The sequence below is a fragment of the Ochotona princeps genome, chromosome 3, assembly GCF_030435755.1.
Source record: "Ochotona princeps isolate mOchPri1 chromosome 3, mOchPri1.hap1, whole genome shotgun sequence".
Lineage (NCBI taxonomy): Eukaryota > Metazoa > Chordata > Mammalia > Lagomorpha > Ochotonidae > Ochotona > Ochotona princeps.
The window spans coordinates 31,491,266-31,518,453 of record NC_080834.1 but is presented as its reverse complement, the minus strand read 5'-3'; the positions used below and the strand labels follow the sequence as shown (position 1 = coordinate 31,518,453).

Genomic DNA, 27,188 nt, shown 5'->3' with positions numbered 1-27,188 from the left:
ACGTTTCACCTTTGTTTTCCTTATTCAGTGTATGGGTTTCTGTTTGGTTTGTGCTTGAAAGGCAAAGCGGCAGCAGCAGCAGAGAGAGAGAGAAAGAGAGAAGCCTGGTTGACTCCCCAAATGCTCTCAGCTGGCAAGGTTGCGCCAGACTGAAGCCAGGATCCAGGAACTCAATCCAGAACTCTCACGTGGGAGGCACAAGTCCAGGAAGTTGAGCCATCACCTTTTGGCTCCCAGCTGCAGTAGCAGGAGCCTGGATCTGAGAGGAGTGACTGTGGGATTTGGGTGTGGCGAGCCCTGGCTTCACCTCTGTGCCACTGTGCCTGGCCTCTCCGCTTATATGTTTTATTTTTCTGAATTGCCTGTTCATATTCTTGGCTCATTTTTCTATTTCCTTTTCCTTGGGCGCGGGGTCTACTGCCTTGGGAGTTCTTCACATGAACTGGATAGAGTCTAGGGTTCATTTGCTCTCATGATGCAGCCTTTACTACTTTGAATATGGCAGGTCAATTTTCCTTGCCGTTGCCTGTAAACATTGTTTGTCCATTGTCCACCCCTCCTGTGTGAATCAGGGCAATGCTAATTTTTTCCAGTTAGCCACAGGTGTTAGCCTGGTCTCCTTTGCTGTAAAATCTCTTTGCTTAAGGCCTAGCTCCTTCCTGCGCCATCTTGGATCAAACTCTGGTCCAGAAAGCTGTAATGGAGGAAATGACTGGCTTGGCTTCTTCATCTTGGTGCTTCTCTCCCCTCCCTGGCCCCGGCCCTGTTAAAAGCTGTTCTTCTGGATTGAGGTGAAGGGGGTGTGTGGTCAGGTGCCCACTTTGATGCTGGCATCCCGTATGAGCCCAGTTCATGCCTTTGATGCTGTCTTGTGATCCATCTCTCTTAATGCGCCTCGGAAGGCAGTGGAGGGTGACTGAATTATCCGAGTCTCTGAGCCCGCAGTGGGAAACAGCATGAGGTTCCAGCCCACGCCAGCCCCGGTTGTTAGGGCCATTTGGGGAGCAAGCCAGAGGTTGGAGCATCTCTGTCACTCTGCCTTTCAAATAAATAAGTAAATCTTTCAATAAAAAGATGAGGTGACAAAGAATAGAGATGGGAGTCAAAACAGTTTTGGGAGGCCATTATTGTTGGGCGCCTCTCTGGGCCCAGCAGCTGAATGTGCTAGATCCTTTGTAAGCCATGTGGGCCATTTGGAGCCTCACTGACAGAAATCTGCCATCTGTGTTGTCTGGACAGTTCCCCACCAGCCTCTTTGCTGTTGTGTTAGGATAGGAGTTGGCACAGTACAGCTCGTGGGCCAAAATCCAGCCCAGCACCTGTTTTTGTATGGTCTGTGAGCTAAAAGTGATTTATTTATACGTTCATAAATGGTTGGGAAGAAGTCAGAGAGATATTTCACGACATGAGAATTGCATGAATACAAATTTCAGTCTTCATAAAGTTTTATTGGAACATAGCCATGCACGAGTCAAAGCTGAAATGCTTGCATTAGGAGAGGGCCCAAAATTACTGACCTCATGCATTTGTCAAAAGCCACAGAACTCAAGGCACAACAGGTGCCTGTCATACATTAAGACATGAATGTGTGATTTGGAATGTTGGAAACCTCAGGTGCAGGCAGAGGGAGGGCAGCTTTACGGAATGTGCGCCTTGGCCGGGTGTTCCTCAGTAAATGCTGATGCGGCTTGTTTGTCCTCTTTACCTCCGTGAATCCAGATTTTGGCTGTGCTTGTCCTTCCTGCGCCTCTGTCTCTGCTGGGTTCAGTGACCCTGTGGTTTGTTGCAGCTCTGTTTATTCACACCTGAACGACCCTGTGCAACCTGATTTTGTCCTCTTGCTTATGCAATGTTTTGTTTTCCTTGAAGTTGAGCATTGATTTATTTATATTTTATTTAGTTTTTCTCAGCACTGATTACTCGTTCATCCAAACTGACAGACAGCTGGGAAATCTTTTCCAGATGTTTTTGGATACACCTAGTGTTTTGGCAGTGGAGGGCTAGCTGGGAGCCACTGGGTTAGATGTGATTGGGGGCGTCCCTTCCATCTTTCTGTGAAAATTTCCTTGTTAGTGGAAGTGGCTGTAGGCTGTTGACTTGCAGACATGAAGGCTAGTGGTTGACAGGTAGCAGAGTGTAGTGAGATTGGTGCAGGCCGCAGAGACTGGAACACACCAGCCAGGGCCAACGCGCAGGGATCTGAAAACCTGGTTTGGGTGCAGAGCAGGGCTTTTAAGGAACTGGGGCCCAGTTCTTGGGCTATTTCTCCTTCCCCTGACCCTTTTTTGAGCACAGGGTTTCCTGGGTGTGAAGTAGGTGACATTCCTCCCAAGGTAGTATGCTCCAATGCTGTTGGCCTGGGTAACCTGCTTGGCGCTGGGCAGAGAGGACTCTCCTTGGGGGCGACTGGGTCCACCTGGAGCCGCCAGGTTCCTGCAGTCCAGGCGGGATTCTGTGGGGATAGGACACCAGGCTGCCAGCCGAGCTGCCACGCTCCTTACACTTGCTTTGTGCTCCTTAGGCCTTTGCATTGTCTCCCTGCCTCCTGTCCCGTCGCACAGTCTGTGTTTTTTGGATTCATTCCCTTGGTCAGCACCTTACCTCGGTGATGTGGACAGTAGGGCTCTGTGTCCCTTCCCCAGAGGTCAAAGCCTGACCGGCTGATAACTCCGTGTGTGACGGTACACCTACCCACTTCAGAGGATTGTTCTAAAAATCAGAGGAACAAAGGCCTGCGGAGGTGGGCAGTGGTATTTGCTGGTTTTATTCCTGTCAGTGGTGGAGCACTTCATGCTTCCCCACAGCAGGCGTGGCTTCCTGAGGAAAGAATACGGGAGGTGAAAATATTTCATGCTGTTTCTTTCTTAAATAGTTTTTACTTCTCCTGCTTGTTCTTTTTGCACTCCCTTACTCAGTTTTATTTGTATATTTCTTTAGTATTTTACTTTTATTGCAAAGTCAGATATACAGAGAGGAAGAGTGACAGAGAGGCAGATCTTCTGTCCAGTGATTCACTCCCCAAGTGACTGCAAAGGCCGATGATGAGCCCATCTGAAGCCAGGAACCAGGAGCCTCTTCTGGGTCTCCCACGCAGGTGCAGAGTCCCAAGGCATTGGGCCAATCTTGACTGCTTTCCCAGGCCACAGGCAGGGAGCTGGATGGGAAGCGGGGCTGCTGGGATTAGAACTGGTGCCCATATGGGATCCCGGTGCATTCAAGGCGAGGACTTTGTATTAATCCAGTCTACTAATCTATGACATTTGGTTGAGCTTAAGTCAATTACATTCAGGGTTAATATGTATGGGTGATAATTTGGTCCTGTCATTTTAGGAATGGGTTGTTCATTGATTTAGTCTTCTGTTGTCATTTTACTGGGACGTTCTTAACATTTGCCTTTGGTTTTGGTTGGTGCTATTCCTCTTCTCTGTCAAGAGAACCTCTTGAAGTATCATTTGTAGGGCAGGTTTGGAAGAGGCAAATTCTTTTAACTTTTCTTTAATGTGGAAGATTTTTTTTTTATTTTATTTTAAATTCATTAATTACATTGCATTATGTGACACAGTTTCATAGATACTTGGATTCTCCCCACCCCTCCCCAAACCCTCCCACCATGGTGGATTCCTCCACCTTGTTGCATAACCACAGTTCAAGTTCAGTTGAGATTCCCCCATTGCAAGCATATACTAAACATAGAGTCCAGCATCTTATTGTCTAGTCAAGTTCAACGGCTTCTTAGGTATACCCTCTCTGGTCTGACGACAGAGCCAGCAGAGTATCATAATGTGGAAGATTTTTTTTTTTTAAAGATTTATTCATTTTATTACAGCCAGATATACACAGAGGAGGAGAGACAGAGAGGAAGATCTTCCGTCCGATGTTTCACTCCCCAAGTGAGCCGCAACGGGCCGGTGCGCGCCGATCCGAAGCCGGGAACCTGGGACCTCTTCCGGGTCTCCCACGCGGGTGCAGGGTTCCAATGCATTGGGCCGTCCTCAACTGCTTTCCCAGGCCACAAGCAGGGAGCTGGATGGGAAGTGGAGCTGCCGGGATTAGAACCGGTGCCCATATGGGATCCGGGGCGTTCAAGGTGAGGACTTTAGCCGCTAGGCCACGCCACCGGGCCCCATAATGTGGAAGATTTTTTTTTTTTTTTTTTTTTTTTTATAATCCATTTTATTGTATTGTTGTTGACAATCTTTACATAGTTAACTATAGTTGAAGGAAAATCAAGAAAGAGAAGAAAAAAAAAAAAGGTTCAGGGGGATAGGGAGGTGGGCAATGCTATTATGTCCATATTGTTTCCATCATGTATCTGAGGTAAAAGGGGATATTGAGGGAGAAGCCCCACCCGGTTTCCCGCCCACCCCAAGTCCCGGATGTGGGGCATGCTCTGAGATATGTGCTCAAGTGGAGTTAATAGTTCTCCAGTTATGAGTCACTGCCAGTTTCGCTCGATGAGGTGGTCCACTGATTGATATGGTCCATCATGAAGTCTAATGTGGAAGATTTTTAATTCATTTTCAAAGACGAAAGCTTTGCAGGATATGATAATAATAATAATAAATAAAGATTAAAAAAATGTAAGAACAGTGGAAAAAAAAGTGAGGACTTTAGCTGCTAGGCCACTGCGCCGGGCCCTGTATGTATATTTCTTTATTTGAAACACAGAGTGACACATCTTTCACAAAGGCGGCAGGGTCTGGTACTCGGACCAGCTTCTGTTGCTTTCCTAAACTCATTAGCAGGAAGCTGGCTCAAAAGTAGAACAGCCAGAACAGGAAGTAGTGCTTGGAGGCAGAGGTTTAATGCCAACACTGGCTCCTCTTATAATTTGACTTCTAGATTAGAAGTTATTTCTGTAAGAATCTAAGATATGCTTTATTGCAAGGTTGTGGATACTTTTTTTTTTTACAAATGCCCTTAAATTTTTCTGTTCTTGTTTCCTGTTTTCCTTCCTTCCTTAGATTTCCTCTGTTTTTTCTTATATTATTATTTGTATGCACTTATTCTGTCGTTTCAAAATCTCCTTGGACAAAATCTATCATGGATATATTCACTATCGTATTTTTTGAAATTGTCTTCACTGTATTGTCTCTGGTTTCTTTTCCTGTGTGCTGTTGGCTTCTAACTTTAAACATTCTCAGATGTGTGGAGAGGGTTAGCCTTCTGCCCACATTCGGGAGTGAGCTGATGTGACAGGCTGTGTGTGTCCTCTGGCGGCTTGGGTGTTGGAGAACCAGGAGAATGGGAAGGGCTAAGCCACAAAATAAAGGTAATTTTAAAAAGAGAATAACAAAAATAAGGTGTGCTGAAAGGCTGGACAGACTTGTCCAGGAGCCAGGTAGAACTTTTAGAACTAAATCACTTTTGCCTAGAGGACTTCACTGGTCTCCTTGGAGGGTGCGTGTGATCCTGCTGCCTGCCTTTCGGGGGCTGGGCAGCAGGAGGAAGACGCACTGTCACTCGTCCAGCCTTGCCCTGTGTTTGCTCGTTCCGTGTTCAGTCTTGTTGAGCACTCCATCCTTCCTTCGGCCGCCAGCCTCCTTTCAGCCCCACTGCTGGAGGCTCCCCCCAGCAGAGGGGTGGTAAGGGGTCTTCAGAAAATTCATGGGAAAACGGATACAATGAAAAAATGTCTGCTTGGGTTCTCTGAGGTTTTTTTTTTTTTAATCTGAATTTTCCCTCCCATGAAGCTTTTGAAGCACTTAGTGCAGGCTGCACCTTTCTGTGACTGGATCATTACCCTAACATCTTCCAAGTTCATCCATGTTGCAGCATCTCAAACCCTCCACCCCCCAAAAAGGCCAACCGGAAGCCCATTCTAAACCTCTGCTATACATAGGAGATGTGTATCAGTTCCTAGTCCTAAGACCCTTGGAATTTCCTGAGTGCTAATAGGTGGAGAGTCATCTTTTGTTACTCATAATGAGCTTGTTTTCCACCTTACTTCAGTTTATTCTAATGAAGTGCTTTTTGTTTTTTAATTTGAAAGGTGGAAAGACAAACTGAGGGGACTCCCTTCTGCTGAATAACTGCTCCGAGGGGTAGAGCACTAATCTGAGTAGCCCTGTTTGGGCTGTGGAGTGGGAACCCAGCCTTCTGCTGCATCCTAGCGTGTGCCTGGAGTGTGTCGGAGAGGCTGGCACTTGGGTTCAGGCTGTGGGGTCCTCAGCAGCATCTTGGTGCCGCTGGTGCATTCCTGATGGTGGTTAGTCGCCAGGTGTGCTGATATGCCCCAGGAGGTTAGGAATTTCGGCCTCAGCCTCCTCTTTGACCTACAGGAAGGTGTGAAGGGCAGCAAATTGAGCCATCACCACAGTCAGTGATTAATCAACCATACCTACTTAGTAGGGCCTCTGTAAACCCTGGGGGAGATTTGGGTGGGTGAGTCCTTGAGGGTGCCAGGAGGGAAGCCCCGGCCGCTTCCCCACAGTTTGTCCTGTTGGACATCAGTATCCTTTGTAATAGCCCAGCAGTGAAACAGTGGACCTCAGTGTTTGTGAGTTCTGTGAGCCATTCTAGCGGGTCATGAGGCTTCAAGAGGCAGTCCTGGGACCCCCAGTCGGTGATTGGTACAGGAGGCCTGAATTTGACGTTGGCATCATAATCTGTTTTATTGTTATTTCTTTTTTTTTTATTTTAAGATTTTATTATTATTGGAAAGCCGGATATACAGAAAGGAGGAGAGACAGAGAGGAAGATCTTCCATCCGATGATTCACTCCCCAAGTGAGCCGCAACAGGCCGATGCTGCGCTGATCCAAAGCCGGGAACCAGGAACCTCCTCCGGGTCTCCCACGTGGGTGCAGGGTCCCAATGCATTGGGCCGTCCTCGACTGCCTTCCCAGGCCACAAGCAGGGAGCTGGATGGGAAGTGGAGCTGCCGGGATTAGAACCGGCGCCCATATGGGATCCCGGGGCTTTCAAGGCGAGGACTTTAGCCGCCAGGCCATGCCACTGGGCCCCAATAAATTCTTTTTTAACACCAGCAAGAATACAGTGATTTAACTCAATTTAAATATTGCCTGAAACGCTGGTTTCCACTGCTCTGCTTCTGACCCAGCTCCCTGCTAAGGTACCTGGCCAACAGCAGGGGGCAGCCCAGTACCTGGGTCCTTGCCATCCCTCCTGGCTTTCATCTGGCCCAGTCCTGAGTTGCTGCAAGCATCCTAGGGAGCGTGCCAGTGAAGAGAAGATTCTCTACCATTAAATATTATCTCTAAAAAAATAACCATAAAGGGCCCGGCGCCGTGGCCTAGCGGCTAAAGTCCTCGCCTTGAAAGCCCCGGGATCCCATAAAGGCACCGGTTCTAATCCCGGCAGCTGCACTTCCCATCCAGCTCCCTGCTTGTGGCCTGGGAAAGCAGTTGAGGACGGCCCAATGCATTGGGACCCTGCACCCGTGTGGGAGACCCGGAGGAGTTTCCTGGTTCCCGGCTTTGGATCGGCGTGCATCGGCCCGTTGTGGCTCACTTGGGGAATGAATCATCGGATGGAAGATCTTCCTCTCTGTCTCTCCTTCTCTGTGTATATCTGGCTGTAATAATAAAAAAAAAAAGGATTTATTGGGCCCGCGGCGTGGCCTAGCGGCTAAAGTCCTCGCCTTGAAAGCCCCGGGATCCCATATGGGCGCCGGTTCTAATCCCGGCAGCTCCACTTCGCATCTAGCTCCCTGCTTGTGGCCTGGGAAAGCAGTTGAGGACGGCCTAATGCTTTGCGACCCTGCACCCGTGTGGGAGACCTGGAAGAGGTTCCTGGTTCCCGGCTTGGGATCGGCGCAGCACCGGCCCGTTGCGGTTCACTTGGGGAGTGAATCATCGGATGGAAGATCTTCCTCTCTGTCTCTCCTCCTTTCTGTATATCCGGCTTTCCAATAATAATAAATCTTTAAAAAAAAAAAGAATTTATTGTTAATGTGGGGAAAAAATGTCAGGACCACCATTGCGGCAAGGCGGGTTAACTCTGCTTGCTGTTGCTGTGTTTTGAGTGCTAATTTGAGTCCCAGCTGCTCCCTTCTGATCCAACTCTGCCAGTGTGCCTGGAAAAGAAGTGGGAGATGGCCCGAGTGTTTGGGTCCCTGTACCCAGGTGGGAAACCTGGAAGAAGCTTCTGGCTTTGGTCTGACCCAGGCCTGAGTGTTGAAATTTGGGGAGTGAATCAGCAGATTAGAAGAATATCCTGTCTCCATGTTTATAACCCTCTTTCACTGTAACCCTTTCTTCTTCCTTTTTTTTTCTTTTAAGATTTAGTTTAATTTACTTGATAGTGAAGAGTTAGAGATGGATAAAGAGACAGAGATGGTTCAGCCGTTTGGTTCGTTCCCCAGTTACAACAGCGGGAGTTGGGTCAGTTTGACTGTGGGAGCCAGGAGCTTTTTCTGTCTCCAATGTTGGCAGAGGCCCAGGGTCTGGAGGCGTCCTCCGCTGTTTCCCAGAACATTAGCGGAGAGCTGGATTGGAAGAGCAGCCGGGGCATGACCTGGTGCCCATGTGGGATGCTGGTGCTGTAGGTTCAGGATTAGCTTGCTGTGCCACTGTACCAGCCCTTGTAACTCTCAAATAAAAAATTTTAAAGTGATTTATTTGTTAAAAATCCCACACAATAAGATGGTGCTGCAGAAAGACAAAAAGCCCAAGAAGTCAACCTGGAGGTTTAATTTGGACGTCACTCATCCTACGGAAGATGGAAGTTTTGCTTCTGGGAATGTTTGTACCTTACCTTCCCCAGTGAATATATAGTTTTGTACTAGTTTTACATTCTTTCTGTGTTAAGATAGAAACAGTTTGCCATATGGGCGCTAGTTCTAATCCCAGTGGCCCTGCTTCCCATCCAACTCCCTGCAGTGGAGGACGGCCCCAAACCTTGGGACTCTGTACCCACATAGGAGACCTGGAAGGGGCTCCTGGCTCCAGGCTTCAGATTGGCGCAGCTCAGCTTTTGTGGCCACTTGGGGAGTGAATTCAGGAATAAAGATATTCCTGTCTCTCCTCTCTGTATAAAATAAGTCTTTTTTTTTTAAAAAAATTACACTTGATTTTGTAAGTGTTGTGAGTACATGGGGAAATACTTAAAAAGTTTTTTTCTTACAATACCGTGCGTTGATTATTCATTAATTAGTTCCTTGACATTTGGGTTGGTTCTACCTTTTGAATATTGTTTTTTTTGTTTGTTTTTTATTTTAACTTTTGAATATTGTGAAAAAGCTGCTTTGGTGGCTGTATAAACTGCTTTCAGCTTGGATCCCTAGGTAAAATGGCATTCCTTAATCATATGGTGATTCTAACTTTTTGAAGAACTGTACAGTTTTCCATAGCTGCTTCTTTGAAATTCCTGCCAGCTTATGAAGCTGAATACAGGGTGGCTCTCTGAAACAGATTCAGCAGGAATAGCAGGACATTGCCGTGGTAAATACGTGTGTTGTGATTGTAGACATGTTCAAGGGACAGAGGAAGACCAGGGGCTGGCTTGGGCCTGCAGTGTGAATGCCTGGGTCCCCTGTCTGAATTAGATGCCCGGCCCTGACTTCAGTTTCCTACTGACACGGTCGCTGGGTGGCAGACGTGATGGCTCAGGTGTTGGGTTCCCACCAGCCCTGTGGGAGAGGGGGATGATCCTGGACTGGTCCTGGCTATTACAGCTGGTTGGGGGTGGACCAATGGATGGGAGCTTTATCTCACTCACTCCTTAATTGCCTTTCAAATTTTAAAAACTTTAAAGGAATAAAGCAAAGAAGATTGCATAAATTGTGGGTGTATCAGCCCTAGGTTAGTCAGGTACTTCCTGGCACATGTCCTCATGGAATTTGTGTGTGTGTGTGTGTGTGCGCGCGCGCGCAGAATTCTGGCAGGCTTCTGCAGTAGGGATGGGGCTTCCATTCATGGTGTTCCCTGTTCCATGTTACCACAAATGATTCCTTTCGATACTGACCATTTTCACAGCACAAAGCTCAAGAGGTCCAGTTCCTCTGTCTTTGACAATGTTTGTTATTTTGTGTTTTGCTTTTATTTTGTTGTATGTGTGTGTGTGTTTGGCTCACTTGCTTTTTTTTTTAAGATTTATTTATTTTTATTACAAAGTCAGATATACAGAGAGGAGGAGAGACAGGAAGATCTTCCGTCCGATGATTCACTCCCCAAGTGAGCCGCAACGGGCCGGTGCTGCGCTGATCTGAAGCCAGGAACCAGGAACCTCTTCCAGGTCTCCCACGCGGGTGCAGGATCCCAAAGCAGTCCTCAACTGCTTTCCCAGGCCACAAGCAGGGAGCTGGATGGGAAGTGCAGCTGCCGGGATTAGAACCGGCGCCCATATGGGATCCCGGGGCTTTCAAGGCGAGGACTTTAGCTGCTAGGCCACGCTGCTGGGCCCTAACTAAGATTTTTTTAAATCAGCCAAGTTTCCCCATTTGGTTTGTTTTTGGCTTTCTGTCACTGCAGACTGGATTTAATTAATTTGTTGCAGACTGATATCACTAATGTATTTTCCAGTTCTTACACTATTGGTTTTGTTGTTTGCTGTTACTTGTTACTAGTCCAATTCTTTTTGTCCTTTGGGGTTTTTGAGTTTTTTCATCTTCATGTTGAAGCAGTTTCAGATGGGAGCCGAGGTAAACACTCCGTGTATTTAAGCTTCCAAGTTTTAAATTTGTAAATTTTGTAACTTATTGCTGTTTTTTTTTTAAGATTTATTTGTTTTTATTACAAAGTCAGATATACAGAGGGGAGGAGAGGCAGAGAGGAAGATCTTCCGTCCAATGATTCACGCCCCAAGTGACCACTACAGCTGGGGCTGCGCCAATCCGAAGCCAGGAGCCTCTTCCAGGTCTCCCACATGGGTGCAGGGTCCCAAGGCTTTGGGCCGATCTTGACTGCTTTCCCAGGCCACGAACAGGGAACTGGATGGGAAGTGGAGCTGCCGAGATTAGAATCTGCGTGTTCAAGGCGAGGACTTTAGTCACTAGGCCACGCTGCCAGGCCCTTTATTGCTGTTTCTAAAAGTTCAGTTTAAAAATGTGTATGGACTATAATAAAGTCATATATATTTGTAAATAATGTTTAAATGTCACTATGCTTTATAGGGCGATGTTTCTCAGTTTTCTGAATGGGTGGTTTTTTTTTCCTTTTTTTTAAAGATCTATTATTTTTTATTACAAAGTCAGATATATATATATATATATATATATATATATACATATACATATACATATACATATACATACACAGAGAGGAGGAGAGATAGAGAGGAAGATCTTCCATCCGATGATTCACTCCCCAAGTGAGCGACAACGGCCGGTGCCGTGCCGATCCGGAGCTAGGAGCCAGGAACCTCCTCCAGGTCTCCCACGCGGGTGCAGGATCCCAAAGCATTGGGCCGTCCTCAACTGCTTTCCCAGGCCACAAGCAGGGAGCTGGATGGGAAGTGGGACTGCCGGGATTAGAACCGGCGCCCATATGGGATCCTGGGGCATTCAAGGCGAGGACTTTAGTTGCTAGACCACGGCGCCAGGCCCTGAATGGGTGGTTTCTATAACACGTGGTGTGTTGGCATTTTCTCGTGGTTGATTAGTTGCTTAAGTGCTTTATTATTCTGGGTTCTGTACTCAAGTGTTTGCCAGAAAAATCACCTCGATAGACTGTCTGGTTGAAGCTGTGTCTGCTTATTTTTATGTTTTCGTATTATGTTCTTTGGGATTTGGGGCAGGGCAGGAGTTTATAGAGTCCACATCAAAGGAGATAAGACCCCTATTAGGCAGGTTTATCTCTGGCTGAAGCCTAGTATTGTTTATTGGGTGGGGGACTAGCTGCTTGCAGTCAAATACCTGCTTCTCTTCTGTCAGAAAATCAAGCTCTTCGTAATCTGGTTAAGTAACGCCACTGTAAACCCCACTGCGTCCCTGTTCTCAAGTCCTGCTTTGGATTTTCGTTCCTTTACCTGGCACTGTTACATACTGTCTTTGATTCGTTTGTTTGTGTTTATATTTATTTGTTTTTATTGGAATGTCATGAAAAGATTTGTAGAGAGAAGGAGAAATAAAGATCTTCCATCCTCTGATTCACTCCCCAAGTGGCCACAAGTGCCAGAGCTGAGCTGATCCAAAGCCAGGAGCCAGGAGCTTCTTCTGGGTCTCCCATGCAGGTGCAGGGTTCCAAGGCTTTGGGCCATCCTCAGACGCTTTTCCAGGCACAAGCAGGGAGCTGGAAGGGAAGTGGAGCAGTCAGGATACAAACCAGCACCCATATTGGATGCCAGTGCATGCAAGGCAAGAATTTTAGCTACTAGCCTGCTGCAGTGAGCCCAGATTGTCCTTATTTTTAAATGAACTCATGCTTGCAATGTTTACTGTGCATGTTCCAGGCATTCTTGTGAGGACTTGAAAATATTGTCATGTGTTTTTCTTGGTGACCAATTGAGCTGATATTGTTACTCATCTTCAGTTACAGATGACAAAGCTTAAGGCACAGAGGTTAAGCTGCTTGCCCCAGATAACACATCTAGTTACACCTCCTCTAACCTGTCTGCTTCTAGTGTGTGTAGTGTGTGTGTGTGTTTTACATTGTTTTTTGTAGGAATACTTATTCTTTCTAGTTAAGGTTGTGTTCTAACGAATGAGAGTTAAGAATGGCTAAGAGATGGTAGTTTATGTTTAGATCACCATAAAGCCTCTTTTCAGTGTGTGTTGTTTTTTTGAGCTCTTTTTGGTTTGCTCTTAGGGAAACGTTACCCAAGAAAGATATGTGCCTTGGTGGCAGGCATTGTAGAAGTCATTAAGTGAGAATGGATGTTTGTATCACCACACCGTAGCTTGCATCTCAGTTCAGACTGTAATATAATCTTGAATAAGCAAGGGCTATGCTGGTTCTGTGTAAACAAAGATTGTATAAGGGGGAGCTGGGTCAGGAAGACCTTTCTGACTGCCACTGCTGGCACTTTCTCATTCTGCATTTGAGAAGAAGGTTTTAAGCAAAATGAAGATCTGGAAATTGATTTGGAACTGTGGTGGGTGCTTTAGAAAGACCGTGCTGTATCTCCTCATCCCATGAATGTGTGGTGCTGTCTTTCCTGATAGAAAATGAGACTCGCGGGTACTAGACTGTCGAGGCCAGTCTTCTGAAATGTGCTGTGCCTCACAGGTGTGATAGTGCAGCCTGCTGGCTCCCCAGGGCTTGAGAATTGGCCTGCAGCAAATACAGTGGAAGGGAGGACCTGTTTCCTGGCACGCAGTCTAACCCTGTTTCTCTGGCTCTTCACGCCAGACACCATGCTCCCCTTTTTGTTTTCCTTCAATAGGAGAGAAAACTGTGCACTGTGTGCAAATGCTCGATGTATTGGCAATTTCAAGTCTCGGCCTTTTTTTTTTTTTTTTAAAGATTTATTTATTTTTATTACAAAGTCAGATATACAGAGAGGAGGACAGACAGAGAGGAAGATCTTCCATCCGATGATTCACTCCCCAAGTGACCGCAATGGCCGGTGCGCGCCAATCCGATGCCGGGAACCAGGAACCTCTTCCGGGTCTCCCACACGGGTGCAGGGTCCCAATGCATTGGGCCGTCCTCAACTGCTTTCCCAGGCCACAAGCAGGGAGCTGGATGGGAAGTGGAGCTGCCGGGATTAGAACCGGTGCCCATATAGGATCCCGGGCTGTTCAAGGCGAGGACTTTAGGCGCTAGACCACGGCGCCGGGCCCAAATCTCAGCCTTTTGAAACCATGTGTTTCTCTTACATTACATTTGATATCTACATTTGTGAAAAATTTGGAGTGTTCTCATTACATGATTGGTTGGCTTATTTCAGAGTATTATTGTGAGTTAAGTCAGGCGCAACTTGTGCAAGTTGGTTTGGTACCTTGGAATTGTTACTTGATGCTGTTTTTAAGGGCTTTCAGGGGGCAGACCACGATATTACCCTGTGGTCAACTGTAATGACCTTGTGTGAATATTCAAAGTGAGGTGTCAAACATTGACTAAGAGATCACCAGAAAAACCTGCTGAAGAAGCAAAGCTGAGTTTAGTAGGCCTAATACTCTCGGGAAAACACTTGTTGACAAAATTGTATGAGAAGTAGGCAGACTAGGAACTAGGAAATGATACTTAGGGGATCTTAGGTCTTTAGCTGGGTAAATTCTAAGATGAACTTTGGGAAAAGTCCTAATGAGCAAGCTGTCTGGTTGTTTCCCAGCCTGTGCTCTGATAACCTTTAAAAGTTTTGTCCTAGAGACGGCAGCTAAGTCATTTTTGTTTGGTTTCAGTATTGTTTAATATGGGGACAAATAATTGTATTGGTTTCTATTCTCAAAAGTACAGCTGAAATTAACTTGCATGAATCTTTATTTTGTTTTAGCTTTGTCCGAAGTTTTTACACACAAATTCTACCAGTCACACGTGGCCATTCAGTGCAGTTGCTGAATTAATAGGTATGTAAATTGGTATTTTATGTACCATCTGTGGTTTGCAATTACAGTTTTAAAGCTTTTTAATGAAAAATAGTATCAGATATACTTTCCAGATGTTTCTAAAATGTAATAAGCTTTTAGGTATATATCAGTTTAATCACTGCTCAGACTTCTCTGTAATGCTGTCCAAGTGTTTCATGATATTTAGGATTTAATTTGCTAAGACCATAAAGAATGTTGAAAATATTTTTATTCTGATTGTAAAGGAATAAAAAGAATTTAGTGGAAAAGTAGGTACAACATACACAATGGATTATCTTTCCAGTGCAGTATTTTTCTTTAAGTTTGTTTGAGAGACGAAGATCCTTCATGCTCTCATTCATTCCCTGGGAACAGCCGGGGAAGCTCAGTCCAGGTCTCCTGGTGTGTGGGAGGGACTCATCTGCTGCTTTGCTGGGGTGTGTCTGAGCAGGAAGCTGGACTGGGCAGTGGAGCAAGCCCAAGTTCAAAGGCGTGCAGGTGTCCCAGATGGCATCTTGGTCACCTGAGATGTCTGCCACCAGGGATGGCGTTCTGATTGTGTGTCACTGACCATGAGAAGAGGCACGCTGATCATAACTTTTTCTTACGAAAATTCACTTGTGTGACTACTTTAAACATTTTTTAATGTGTGATTTAAAAACAAAAGAAAAGTCTTTATACATTTTAAGTTCTTTATCAAGGAAGGAATGTACAAGAAAAAGAAAACTTTTGGCCAAACACTCTTCTTTTCTTTGGTATGATTAGATTTTCCAGAGTATGCTAACGGTTCACTCGGGTGATTTCTTTTTTAATCTGGAAAAAAATTTTAAATCTGCAAAAAATATTTCAGTGGTTCACAGACCTGATGTTTGCAGTGGTCTGGAGGAGGTGCCTGTGGCTTTCACGATGTTCCTCAGGATGTATCCAAGGATATGTTGTTCATGGAATACTGTCTTCCCAGAAAGACTAGGGAGAAAATTACATAATTGTAGGCTACCTTAAGGATGGGTACTTTTAAAGCAGTGTTTTTATAACATAATTCACGGGCCATACAAAATTATCAACTCAAAGTGTAACCTCCTTAGATTTAATGAATTTCGAGTCCTGCCTGTGGTTTGGTTCTACAGGACTAGGCACATTCTCCCTTCCTGACTCATACTTGGGTTCATCTTAAATAAATCACAAGATAGTATATTTGCCAATACCACTGAAATATTTCTATTTTCTTATTATTTCAAACATTTATTTATTTATTTGAAAGGTAGTCTGATAGAGAGGGGTAGGGACATCTTCCATTTCCTGATTGACTCTCTGAAGAACTGCAGGTTGAAGCTAGGAGCCATTCAAGTCTCCCTAATGGGATTTGGGGACTCGAGGACCTAAACCATCCTTCATTGCATTTCGAAGTGTACATCAGCAGAAAGCTGAGCAGGAGGGGACCAGCAGGACTGGAACCAGGCATCGCAGTGTGGGACGTGTTGTGCTAAACAGTGGCTCAGCCCCACTGCTTGCCTGTTCTGTAAGAAGCCAGTATCCAGAAAAGGATGTGGAGGAGGGAGTGTACACAGGGAGAACTGTACAACTCTAAAACAAATTCGGTCAGACTGAAAAGGGCCACGATTTGTAATTATTGGGCAGTCTTCTGTCTGCATATAGCTTAGTAGAAAATAACACCTTCCTATTAATTAATAACTGTATGTCAACTCATGCTGCGCGACAATCCAGGTTTTCTTGGGACAGCCAGGCTAGTTCTTTGTTGGTGGTGTTTTTTGTTTGTTTTAAAAATTTATGTATTGGGCCTGGCGGCGTGGCCTAGCGGCTAAAGTGCTCGCCTTGAAAGCCCCGGGATCCCATATGGGCGCCGGTTCTAATCCCGGCAGCTCCATTTCCCATCCAGCTCCCTGCTTGTGGCCTGGGAAGGCAGTTGAGGACGGCCCAATGCATTGGGACCCTGCACCCACGTGGGAGACCCGGAGGAGGTTCCAGGTTCCCGGCTTGGGATTGGCGCGCACTGGCCCGTTGCGGCTCACTTGGGGAGTGAAACATCGGACGGAAGATCTTCCTCTCTGTCTGTCCTCCTCTGTGTATATCTGGCTGTAATAAAATGAATAAATCTTTAAAAAAAAAATTTATGTGTTGAGGGCCCGTCACAGTAGCTTAGCAGCTAAAGTCCTCACCTTGCTTGTGCTGGGATCCCATATGCATGCCGGTTCTAATCTCGGCAACCCCACTTCCCACCCAGCTTCCTGCTTGTGACCTGGGAAAGCATTCGAATGTGGCCCAAAGATTTGGGACCCTGCACCCATGTGGGAGACTCGGAAAAGTTTCCTGGCTCCTGGCTTCAGATTGGTGCCGCTTCAGCTGTTGTGGCTGCTTGGGGGCTAAATTATCAGACAGAAGATCTTCCTCTCTGACTGTGCTCCTGTCTGCACATCTGCCTTTCCAATAAAAAGAAATAAATCTTAAAAAAAAGATTTATTTGTTGAACTTGAAAGTCATTGTTTCAGAGATGGGGAGAGAGAGATCTTCCATCTGCTGATTCAGTGCCGAATTGGCCGCAGTGGCCAGAGCTGGGCCAATCTGAAACCTGTAGCTTCTTCTGGGACTCTCAAATGGGTACAGGATCCCAAGGCATTGGACTATCCTCCACTGCTTGCCTAGGTTGTAAAGTGGGGAGCTGGACGGGAAGTGGGGCAGCCGGTATGAGAACTGGCGCCCATAGGGGATGCCAGCACTGCAGACTGAGGATCAGCTGGCTACGCCGTTGCGCTGGTCCCAGGCTAGTCCTCTTAGTCATTTCCATAGTGCATTGGGTTTTATTTTATACTTCTGCAGTGTAGTGAACACCAGCTTTTGCTCTACATACCATAGAGAGTTTGGGAAAGAATTAATTCTGTACTAGTCGATAATTAAAATGTAGGATGCAGAATAGGTTCATGTTTTCAGAATTGCTTACAATTTAGCATTCAGTTCTTGCTACAGGATTGTTCTGAACTAGTTACCGTTATTTCAAATGTAAAATCAAAATTTCTCAAAACTTTTTTTTTCTCAGATAATGCTTATGATCCTGATGTGAATGCTAAACAGATATGGATTGACAAAACAGTGATAAATGAGTGTATATGCTTGACATTCACTGACAACGGAAATGGTATGACTTCAGATAAATTGCATAAAATGCTGAGGTATGTACAAATTGCTGTACTTCCTAAGGTAATTGCTTTTATGGTTTTATGTGTCATAGCCGATTGTCCTAAGTTTGTTTTGGTGTATTTAGCATGAAATGTGATAGCCACAATGTGCTCTACTCTTCAAGAGCTTTTCATCTTTTTCTAGCAGTGTTGTATCATTAGGCAGTCTCTACCTACTCTTCATGTCTGACTTACCCAGAACTCTGTTCAACACTCAACTTGTTCTGGTAGGGGAGTAACTTTAAAGGGATTCAGAGAAGGAGAGAGCTGCGTTAAGCAGTCACAAAGCCTCGTGTCACAGAAGAGGTGATTAGGAGTGCCCAGGGCTGGGATGCAGAGCGCAGGCGCAGGGTGGGGGAGAATGAGAGGCGAGGACTTTGTGTCCCTTGCTTGCTGCTCGGGCTGCAAGAGCGTCAGATCGACCTCGTCAGAATCACGCCAGAGTGAGCTTGCTGACAAGACAGTCATTCATGCAAAGAAGAACAGAGCCATGGGGTGAAATCTTGGGGTCCCAGGCTCGGGGGGTGCCAGGCAGTGAACTCCAGTGTTAGTACCTGTAATCCTTGCTTCTTGGGTGCTAGTTGGGAAGAAACATTCACATAGCTTAAAGGAAGTTACCTGAGAGAGTATGCCATTTACTCACTGCGTGTTTTAAAAAATGGACAAAGATGGTTACTTAGGCTTAAAATCTTTCTTTTTAGCTTTGGCTTCAGCGACAAAGTCACCATGAATGGTCATGTGCCAGTTGGATTGTACGGAAATGGCTTCAAGTCCGGTTCTATGCGTTTGGGTAGAGATGCAATCGTTTTTACCAAAAACGGAGAAAGCATGAGCGTCGGCTTCTTGTCTCAGACCTACTTGGAAGCCATAAAAGCAGAGCATGTTGTTGTCCCGATAGTGGCATTCAACAAAGACCATATCCTTTTGCTTTTGAAATAGAAACCTTGGAGAAGCTGAAGAAATTCTCTCAAAACTCTGTCCTTTGGCCTTTGCTTAGTTTTGAATCTTGACTGTCCCAGCCGCTGTCTGTTGGCTGCCTTTATGTTACACCGGAGGCTATGGAGGTTTGTCCTGTTCTCCTTCTGTCAGAATTGTGCCCCCCAAAGTCCCTCACATGAAGTGATGGCATTTTCTCAAGCTGCCTGGACTGTCCGCTTTACTTCAGGCTTGTTGAGGACTGGTACAGCATTTGTTGTCTGGCTTGAAAATGTTGCTTACTCTAGTGACCACGAAAAGCCAAATAACTTTATGAAAATGCCTTCTGTATAAACAGATTGAAGTATTAGGGGAAGGGGCCAGTTTGGAATGATAGTAAATTTGCTCAATTTTTATCTTTCTTGGCGCCTTTATTTATTTTGTTAAGATTTATTTATTTTTATTGGGAAGTCAGATGTATACAGAAAGGAGGAGGAGAGACAGAGAGGAAGATCTTCTGTCTGCTGATTCACTGCCCAAGTGGCTGCAATGGCTGGAGCTGAGCCGATCCGAAGCCAGGAGCCAGGAGCCTCTTCCGGGTCTCCCAAGTAGGTGCATGGTTCCAAGGCTTTGGGCTATCCTCTACTGCTTTTTCAACCACAAGCAGGGAGCTGGATGGGAAGCCGGTGGCTGGGATTAGAACTGGTGGCCATATGGGATCCTGGCACGTGCAAGGCGAGGACTTTAGCCGCTAGAGCAGTGTGCTGGGCCCGGTACTTATTTGTAAGCTCAAAGTGTCATGTTAAAGCTTACCAGATGATTTTGGGAATAGCTTTTCTGTTATTTAAATTCATTCACGTGCTTTCCATATGGTAACTAAAAAACACATTGATGTTCTTAGTCTTAACTTAGGATTTACGGCAGATGATTAATTTAGCAGAATCAAAAGCGAGCCTTGCTGCAATTCTGAAACATTCTTTGTTTTCTACGGAGCAAAAGTTACTGGCAGAACTTGATGCTATCATGGGTAAGAAGGGGACGAGGATCATCATTTGGAATCTGAGAAGGTAAATGCAGACCTCAGCTGTTGTTGAGCATTTGGGAAATAGTTTTCTTAAGTGTGTCTCAGCACACAGACCTGAGATACATGAAAGGACACTTTGCTTAGACATGGTTCATGATTTGATTTTTTTAGGTGTATTTCACAGAATCCCCTCTGCCCTCATTTTGAGGTATTTTGATATTGTTAAAGCAAATTCTCTGTTTTTGCCATTTAGTCTGTTAGCTTTCTGTTCTGCTGTCCTACTGTCTTCTCAGAAAAACGAAAGAAAAAAAAAAAAGGAGAGACATAGTCCAAATTAGAAAATTAAGGAGAAATCCTTGTTCATTTATCCCTTGCTTAAGTAGAATTTAGCATCTGTTGAGTAAAGTAATATAGATGAAGTTTTGTGTTGGTAAAAATCTGTTGCAAGTCAAATATTTGAAATGTAGGATTGATGTACAACATTGAGAAATCCCAGGTGGAAGAATAAAGCACAAGTGGTGGTTAGCCTGAGATTGCTTTGTTTTCTTTTTGGAAAAACACAGCAACAACAACAAAAACCCAGAAACTTTTCATTTTAAAATTTATTTTTATTGGAAAGTCAAATTTACAGAGAGAAGAGACAGAAAGATCTTCCATCTGCTTATTCACTCCCTAAGTGGCTGCAGGTCCCAAGGCCTTGGGCCACAGACAGGGAACTGGAAGGGAAATGGAGCAGCCGGGACACAAACTGGATCCTGGCACATGCAAGGCGAGGACTTTAGCCATTTGGCTACTGTGCTGGGCCTGGAAATTCATATTTATTCGAAGGACTGAGAGACAGGATCTTCTTTCTGCTGACTCACTCCCCAAGTGCCCTAAAAGTTGAGGATGGGTCAGACCAAAGCCAGGAGCCCAGAGCTCAGTCTGGGGCTCCCAGATGTGTGGTAGGACCCAAGTACTTCCACTGCCACGTGCTGCGTAGGTCCTAGCAGGAAGATGGATTGCAGGTAGAGTAGCTGAGCCTTGAATCAAGCACTCTAAATATAGAATGTGTGTGTCCCGAGGATGGCTTACCTGCTCTTCCAAATACCTGCCCTTTTTAATTTTGGTTCTTCCTCTGAGGACTTTTATCTTTTTTTTTTTTTTTTTTTTTTTGTGGTTGTTAGAATTCTCACTTAAAGTTTTTGAGATCATTATAGACTGATGCATTGTTGTGAGAAATAATCCTGGGCTTTTATGTACCTTTTACCCAGTCTTTTCTGACACGTAATAGCCCGTTGGTTCTAGCAGGTTCTTGACTTTGATACGGTGATGATCCATGGCACCTTCCATCTCCAGAAGCGTTGCTTTTATAGAACCATAGCTATTTCCCATTCTTCTAATCCCTGGCACATTTCTGATTTGTTCTCCATATCTTTCATTTGTCATTTTAAAAATTTTAATTTTCATTGGAAAGTCAGAGTTACAGAGAAGAAGATACACAGAAAGAAATCTTTTGTTTGCTGATTTACTTCTTAAGTAGCCACAATTGCTGGATCTGAGCCTATCTGGAGCTAGGAGCTTCCTGTGGGTCTCCTACATGGTTGCAGAGTCCCAAGGCTTTGTGCCATCCTTTACTGCTTTCCCAAGCCACATGCATGGAGCTGGATGGGATGTGGAGTAGCTGGGACACGAACCAGTGCACATGCAGGATCCCAGTGGAATCAAGGCGAAGATTTAGCCACTAAGCTATCATACCAGGCCCGTTTTAAGAATGTTATGAAAGTGAAATGCAGGAGCCAGCACCATGGCCCAGTTGGTAATCCTCTGCCTGCAAGCTCCAGCATGCCTTGTGGGTGCCAGTGTGTGTCCTGGTTGTTCTGTTTCCAGTCCATCTCCCTGCTTAAGGCCTGGGAAAGCAGGAGAACATGGTCCATGCATGTCCTTGGGACCTGTGTCCACATGTCAAAACAGGAAGAGACTCCTGGCTTTGGATTGGCTCAGCTCTAGCCATTGTCGCCATTTGGAGAGTGAACCAGCAGATGGAAGATCTTTCTCTCCTTCTCTCTGTAAATCTGCCTTTCCAATAAAAAGAAATGAATCTTAAAATATTATTTTATTGGAAAGTCAGATTTACAGAGTGAAGGAGAGATGGAAAGATCCACAACAGCTGGAGCCTGACCGATCGGAAGCCAGGGGCCAAGAGTTTCTTCCAGGGCTCCCAGGCAGGTGCAGGGGCCCAAGGCTTTGGGCCGTCCTCAACTGATTTCCCAGGCTACAAGCAGGGAGCTGGATGGGAAGCGGAGCCGCTGGGATTAGAACTGGCGCCCATATGGGATCCTGCACGTGCAAGACAAGGACTTTAACCACTACACTATCACACCAGGCCAATCATTTTACATTCTTTTAAAAAGTTAAGATTCACAGGCCCAGCGCAGTAGACTAGTGGCTAAAGTCCTTGCCTTCCACATGCCAGAATCCCATATGGGTGCCAATTCATGTCCAGGCTGCTCCACTTCCCATCCAGCTCCCTGCTTGTGGCCTGGGAAAGCAGTCGAGAACAGCCCAAAGCCTTGGGACCTTGCACTTGCATGGGAGACCCGGAGGAAGAGCTCCTGGCTCCTGGCTTCGGATTGGCTCAGCTCCAGCCATTGCGGCCTCTTGGGGAGTGAATCAGCAGACAGAAGATCTTCCTCTCTGTCTCTCCTCTCTGTGTTTCGCCTTAATAAAAATACATAAATCTTTAAAAAAATGTAAAATGAAAAAAATGTAAAATGTAGTAGGAAACCTAGGGATTGACATTTTTTTCCTTTGTTGTAATTTTCTGATGATTCATTAAGGTTCTCGTGTGTTTGGTTTTCCCCTTTGCTGAGCGGCATTGCTTTGTGTACATTGATTGCTTAGATTTACTTGTTACAAAAAGCTGTTCATGTTCACATGCAAGTTTTGGTAGTAATATAGTCTTCATTTGTCTGAGGTAAGCAGACAGCAGTATCACGTTTATACTGAAAGTATTTTCTTATAATGCTGCAAAGAAGTAAATTGTTTTTTCTTTCTGAAAATTGATTTTATAGCTACAAAAACGCAACAGAGTTTGATTTTGACAAGGATAAATACGACATCCGGATTCCTGAGGACTTGGATGAGGCGACTGGCAAGAAGGGGTACAAGAAGCAGGAGCGAGTGGACCAGATTGCCCCCGAAAGCGACTATTCTCTGAGGGTGTGTGCTCAGCTAGCACGATTGTTGGGACTGTGTGTAATGAAGGCTGCAGTGTTCTCTGAGACTGTCTCAGGCGAAAGCAAGTTACTAACCTGTTCATCAGCTCACGTGTTTTATTTGCTTAGAAAATATTTTTAAGTTACAAAATGGTTAGATTTAAACTAGTATAGATTATGTGAATGGGTGATGTTGGAATCAGTGTGTCAATATGATGGTCATATTCAGTTAGGAAAACTCAAATTCAGAACCTTAAAAGAATGTTTATAATGTAGCAATACATTGCTAATCTGACTTGTTTTTCTAAAGCGACAAATTACAAGATATGGTGTTCTTTATTCAATATTGTGATAACTATTCAATATTGTGATAACTATGTCTAAAACAACTTTAGATCTAGGTATGTAGTTAAGTTTAAGTAAGGAAATGTTTTGATAAAACCATGTTGATTAATGAAGAATGTTAAGCTTCTTGCTTGCTGTGATAATATATGTTGCTTTTTGGTTTTTATTTTTTTGATTAGAGTTACTGCAGAACCCAGCTGAGGTTCTATTTGGTGTTTCCAGGTTGCTGTGTGACTTGTTCTCAGGTCCTGGGGATTACAGGCACAGGCATTTGCCGCGTTCCTCTGGCGCGTCCTGCCTGCTGGGAGCCTTGCCCAAATCTAACACGTACGGACGTGTCCCTTATGAATTTTATAAATAAGAAAACACTGCCTGTGAATTGAGGAGTTAGGAAGAGGAAGAGAAGTGTTGCACTTGCAGTTTGTGTTGAACCTTTAGCAATCCTTTTTGAGTTCCTCAGTGCCTTTTCTCCAGGGATTTCTGATAGCTTGGCGGCAGGCACGGAAGAACATGTGAGGAGTTGTTATGGAATGCATATTATGGAAAAACCGAATTTTAAACTAACCTACCTTTTAACTCTTTTTTTTTAGTGACTTCTGAAGTCATTTTGTTTTTAAAAGATTTACTTTTTTTTTTTTTTTCAATTGGAAAGTCAGATATCCAGAGAGCAGGAGAGAGGGTGATCTTCCTTCTGATGATTCACTCCCCAAGTGGCCGCAATGGCTGCAGCTAAGCTGATCCGAAGCCAGGAGCCTGGAGCTTCTTCTGGGTCTCCTACGTGGGTGTAGGGTCCCAAGGCTTTGGGCCATATTCGAATGCTTTCCCAGGCCACAGGCAGGAATCTGGGTGGGAAACGGGGCTGCTCAGGACAGGAACCGATGGCCGTATGGGATCCCAGTGCATGCAAGGCGAGGACTTCAGTAGCTAGGCTACCACATGGGGTATGGGATCCTTCTGTCAGTTATTTCTAATGACAGTTTATTGAGTTGATTCTTATGATACATGACCAGAGTAACTGCAATAGCTTTACAGTCTATGTTTTATTGAATAATTACTGGTTCCTTTTTTAAGACACATCTAAGTGATGTTGAGCATATCTATAGGTAACCATTGAGAAAGGACAGATATCGTTATGTTCTTCCCACAGGCTTACTGCAGTATCTTGTATCTGAAGCCGAGGATGCAGATCATCCTCCGTGGGCAGAAAGTGAAGACGCAGCTCGTGTCCAAGAGCCTTGCCTACATCGAACGGGATGTTTATCGGCCCAAATTTTTAGTATCCTTTGTTTCTCCCGGGGTGGTTCTCTATGTGGCTCTGTGTCAGTCAGGCGAATTCCCCTTTGTCCTGTCTCTTTCTTGGTAGTGGAGTCACTGTTGCCCGGCTTTGCTCTTCTGTGTGTACTTTTGGACGTAAAGAACTTGATAGCTTGATCTGAGAGGGTGAAGTGTGTTCGTGATTTCCTTAACATTTTGAGACTAAAACAGTGAGAATTACTTTTGGATTCAACTGCAGAAATAAAGATCATTATGGGATAATGATGTATCACAGAAATAGACTCATCAAAGCTTATGAAAAAGTTGGATGTCAGTTAAAGGTAAGTTTTATGTTTGAAAAGGAAATGTCATCTTTTTTACATAAGTTAGAACTGTCTATGTTACTAGGTCAAATGTAAAATAATTTTTTTTAAAAAAAGATGTATTTATTTATTTATTTAATTACAAAGTCAGATATACTGAGAGGAGGAGAGACAGAGAGGAAGTGGAGCTGCCGGGATTAGAACCAGCGGCCATATGGGATCAAGGCGAGGACCTTAGCCACTAGGCCACGCTGCCGAGCCCCAAATGTAAAACAATTTTACTATGCTTTTCTTATGTTTAAAATGTCAGTGTTTTTAATTAAGAATAGTGTGGCATTTGAACTTTGTACTAATTTCTCATTTGATCTTGAACAATCCTGTGAGGGGTGCAGAATATTTCCCATTTTATAGGTAAAGGAGAAACTAGGTTATGCAGCGATGTAACAGTGAGTATGGGAGCAAATCAGAATGGTCTGACTGTGTGTGGATATGGGTCGTGTGGTTTCATTTTGCACAGACATGATGGCATTTCCTTGGTGCTGACTGCAGCAGTGGGAGAACAGTCTCCAGGAGATGGCGTGCTTTGCTGCATCTGGTTCCTGTGCGTGTTAGAACTAACCTCAATAACTTCCATCGTGCTGAAATTCATTTTAGGATGGTTAACATGGCCTGCAGGGGCAGTCTGTCCATCCCTTACCTATTTGCATAAAGGATCCTTTTCATGGAGTATATTTTTTTAACAATCTGTTTATTTGAAAGGCAGAGTTACAGAGAGAATAGATAGAAGCTTTTTGTTCCACTGGTTCAGTCTCTTAAATGGCTGCAGTGGCAGGAGCTGAGCTGATCTGAAGCCAGCAGCCATGAGCTGCTTCCAGGTCTCCATCTTGGCTGCAGGTGCCCAAGTACTTGGGCCATCTTCCATGCTTTCCCCAGATGCTTTAGCCCGAAGCTGGATTAGAAATGGAGCAGCTAGGCCCGGCGGCGTGGCCTAGCGGCTAAAGTCCTCCCCTTGAATGCACCACGATCCCATTTGGGCACCAGTTCTAATCCCGGAAGCTCCACTTCCCATCCAGCTCCCTGCTTGTGGCCTGGGAAGGCAGTCGAGGATGGCCCAAAGCCTAGGAGACCCAGAAGAGGTTCCTGGTTCCTGGCTTTGGATCAGCACAGCACCGGCCGTTGCTGTCACTTGGGGAGTGAATCATCGGACGGAAGATCTTCCTCTGTCTCTCCTCCTCTCTGTATATCTGACTTTGTAATAAAATAAATAAATCTTTAAAAAAACTTAAAAAAAGGAAAAAAAAGAAAAGAAAGGAAGCAGCTGGGACTCGACACCATCGCTGCCAGCATAGCTTAACCACTTTACAACATTTAAAAACATTAGCTCCTCATGGAGTGTTTGCTTCTTTTTTTTTTAAGAAGTTCAGAATTCAGAGAATCAACCTTGTTAAAAAGGTTTTAATAAGACTAGGCATATAAAAATACAAAAATATTTGAGTTCTCTGATTTTCACCTTCTGTTCATTGTGTTTCATTTTAAATTCTTTGTTGAATGATGTGAACTTACCGTGAATGCTAACCAGCAGGCATTCACCGTGTACATCTTAGACCATGCATGAGCTCAGAATATAACATTTTTGTGCAAATAAATAACTTTGTTGCCTTCTTTACAACCATTAACTTCAGTGGGAAGTTAAATGTAAAAATCTAGTAGCCATGCTGTAAGATAACAGTGGCACTTATTCAGTATTTCTGCTACATAACAAATTATGGTTTTTCCTTTTTTGTTTTTTTTTTTAAAGATTATTTATTTTTCTCGAAAGTCAGATTTACAGAGAGGAGGAGACACAGAGAAAGCTCTTCATGTGCTTTTCCACTGTCCAAGTGGCCTCAATGGCCGGAACTGAGCTGATCCAAAGCCAGGAGCCTCTTCTGGGTCTCCCATGTGGGTATAGGATCCCAAAGGCTTTGGCCCATCCTCTGCTGCTTTCCCAGGCCACAAAGAGGGAGGTGGAAGGGACGTGGAGCAGTTGGGATGCGAACTGGCACCATATGGGATCCCAGTGGATGCAAAGTGAGGATTTAGCTACTATGCTATTGTGCTTAGCCCTGAATTTGCCTTTTACCATTTGTGAATTTGATATAATGAAAACATGGCCCATTTTTCTAGGCCAGTTAAGTCTGTATATTAAGCTTGAATTTGTAAAGATAGGCTTATTAAAATAGCCAGTGTTTGTCTTTACCAACTGACGGGTATTTACATTTTGTGTGTTGAGTAAACATTTATGAAATAGGTATCACTCCATATGGTTTACCCTTCTTTGTGCTCTGCATGCAAAGGCGTTAACATTCAGAGCTCAGTTTGGTGACAGGATGAAGGTATCCTGGGAGTAGCTGAAGGGGCTTCTTGGTAAAAGGGGTGAATAAGATCTCTTGGTCACTTTGCTGCTTTGGATATGGTGGGCAGGACTGTCCAGATCGAGTGAACGGTTACAGACACCGGCGAAAGTCCTTGGCAGTGCTTGATGGAGAGC

General features: G+C 44.8%; 1 protein-coding gene across 2 annotated transcripts in view; it reads left to right on the top strand.

The window, feature by feature from the left end:
• The window catches only part of MORC3 (MORC family CW-type zinc finger 3), a 52,378-nt gene that overhangs the window by 1,113 nt on the left and 24,077 nt on the right, over positions 1-27,188 (top strand). For both annotated transcript variants that reach the window (XM_004594115.4, XM_058661650.1), the window contains exons 2-8: positions 14,337-14,409; positions 17,462-17,594; positions 18,302-18,516; positions 19,435-19,582; positions 22,593-22,740; positions 24,229-24,357; positions 24,557-24,676. In XM_004594115.4, the coding sequence (XP_004594172.2) occupies positions 14,337-14,409; positions 17,462-17,594; positions 18,302-18,516; positions 19,435-19,582; positions 22,593-22,740; positions 24,229-24,357; positions 24,557-24,676 (966 nt within the window). The remainder of the gene's footprint in view (positions 1-14,336; positions 14,410-17,461; positions 17,595-18,301; positions 18,517-19,434; positions 19,583-22,592; positions 22,741-24,228; positions 24,358-24,556; positions 24,677-27,188) is intronic.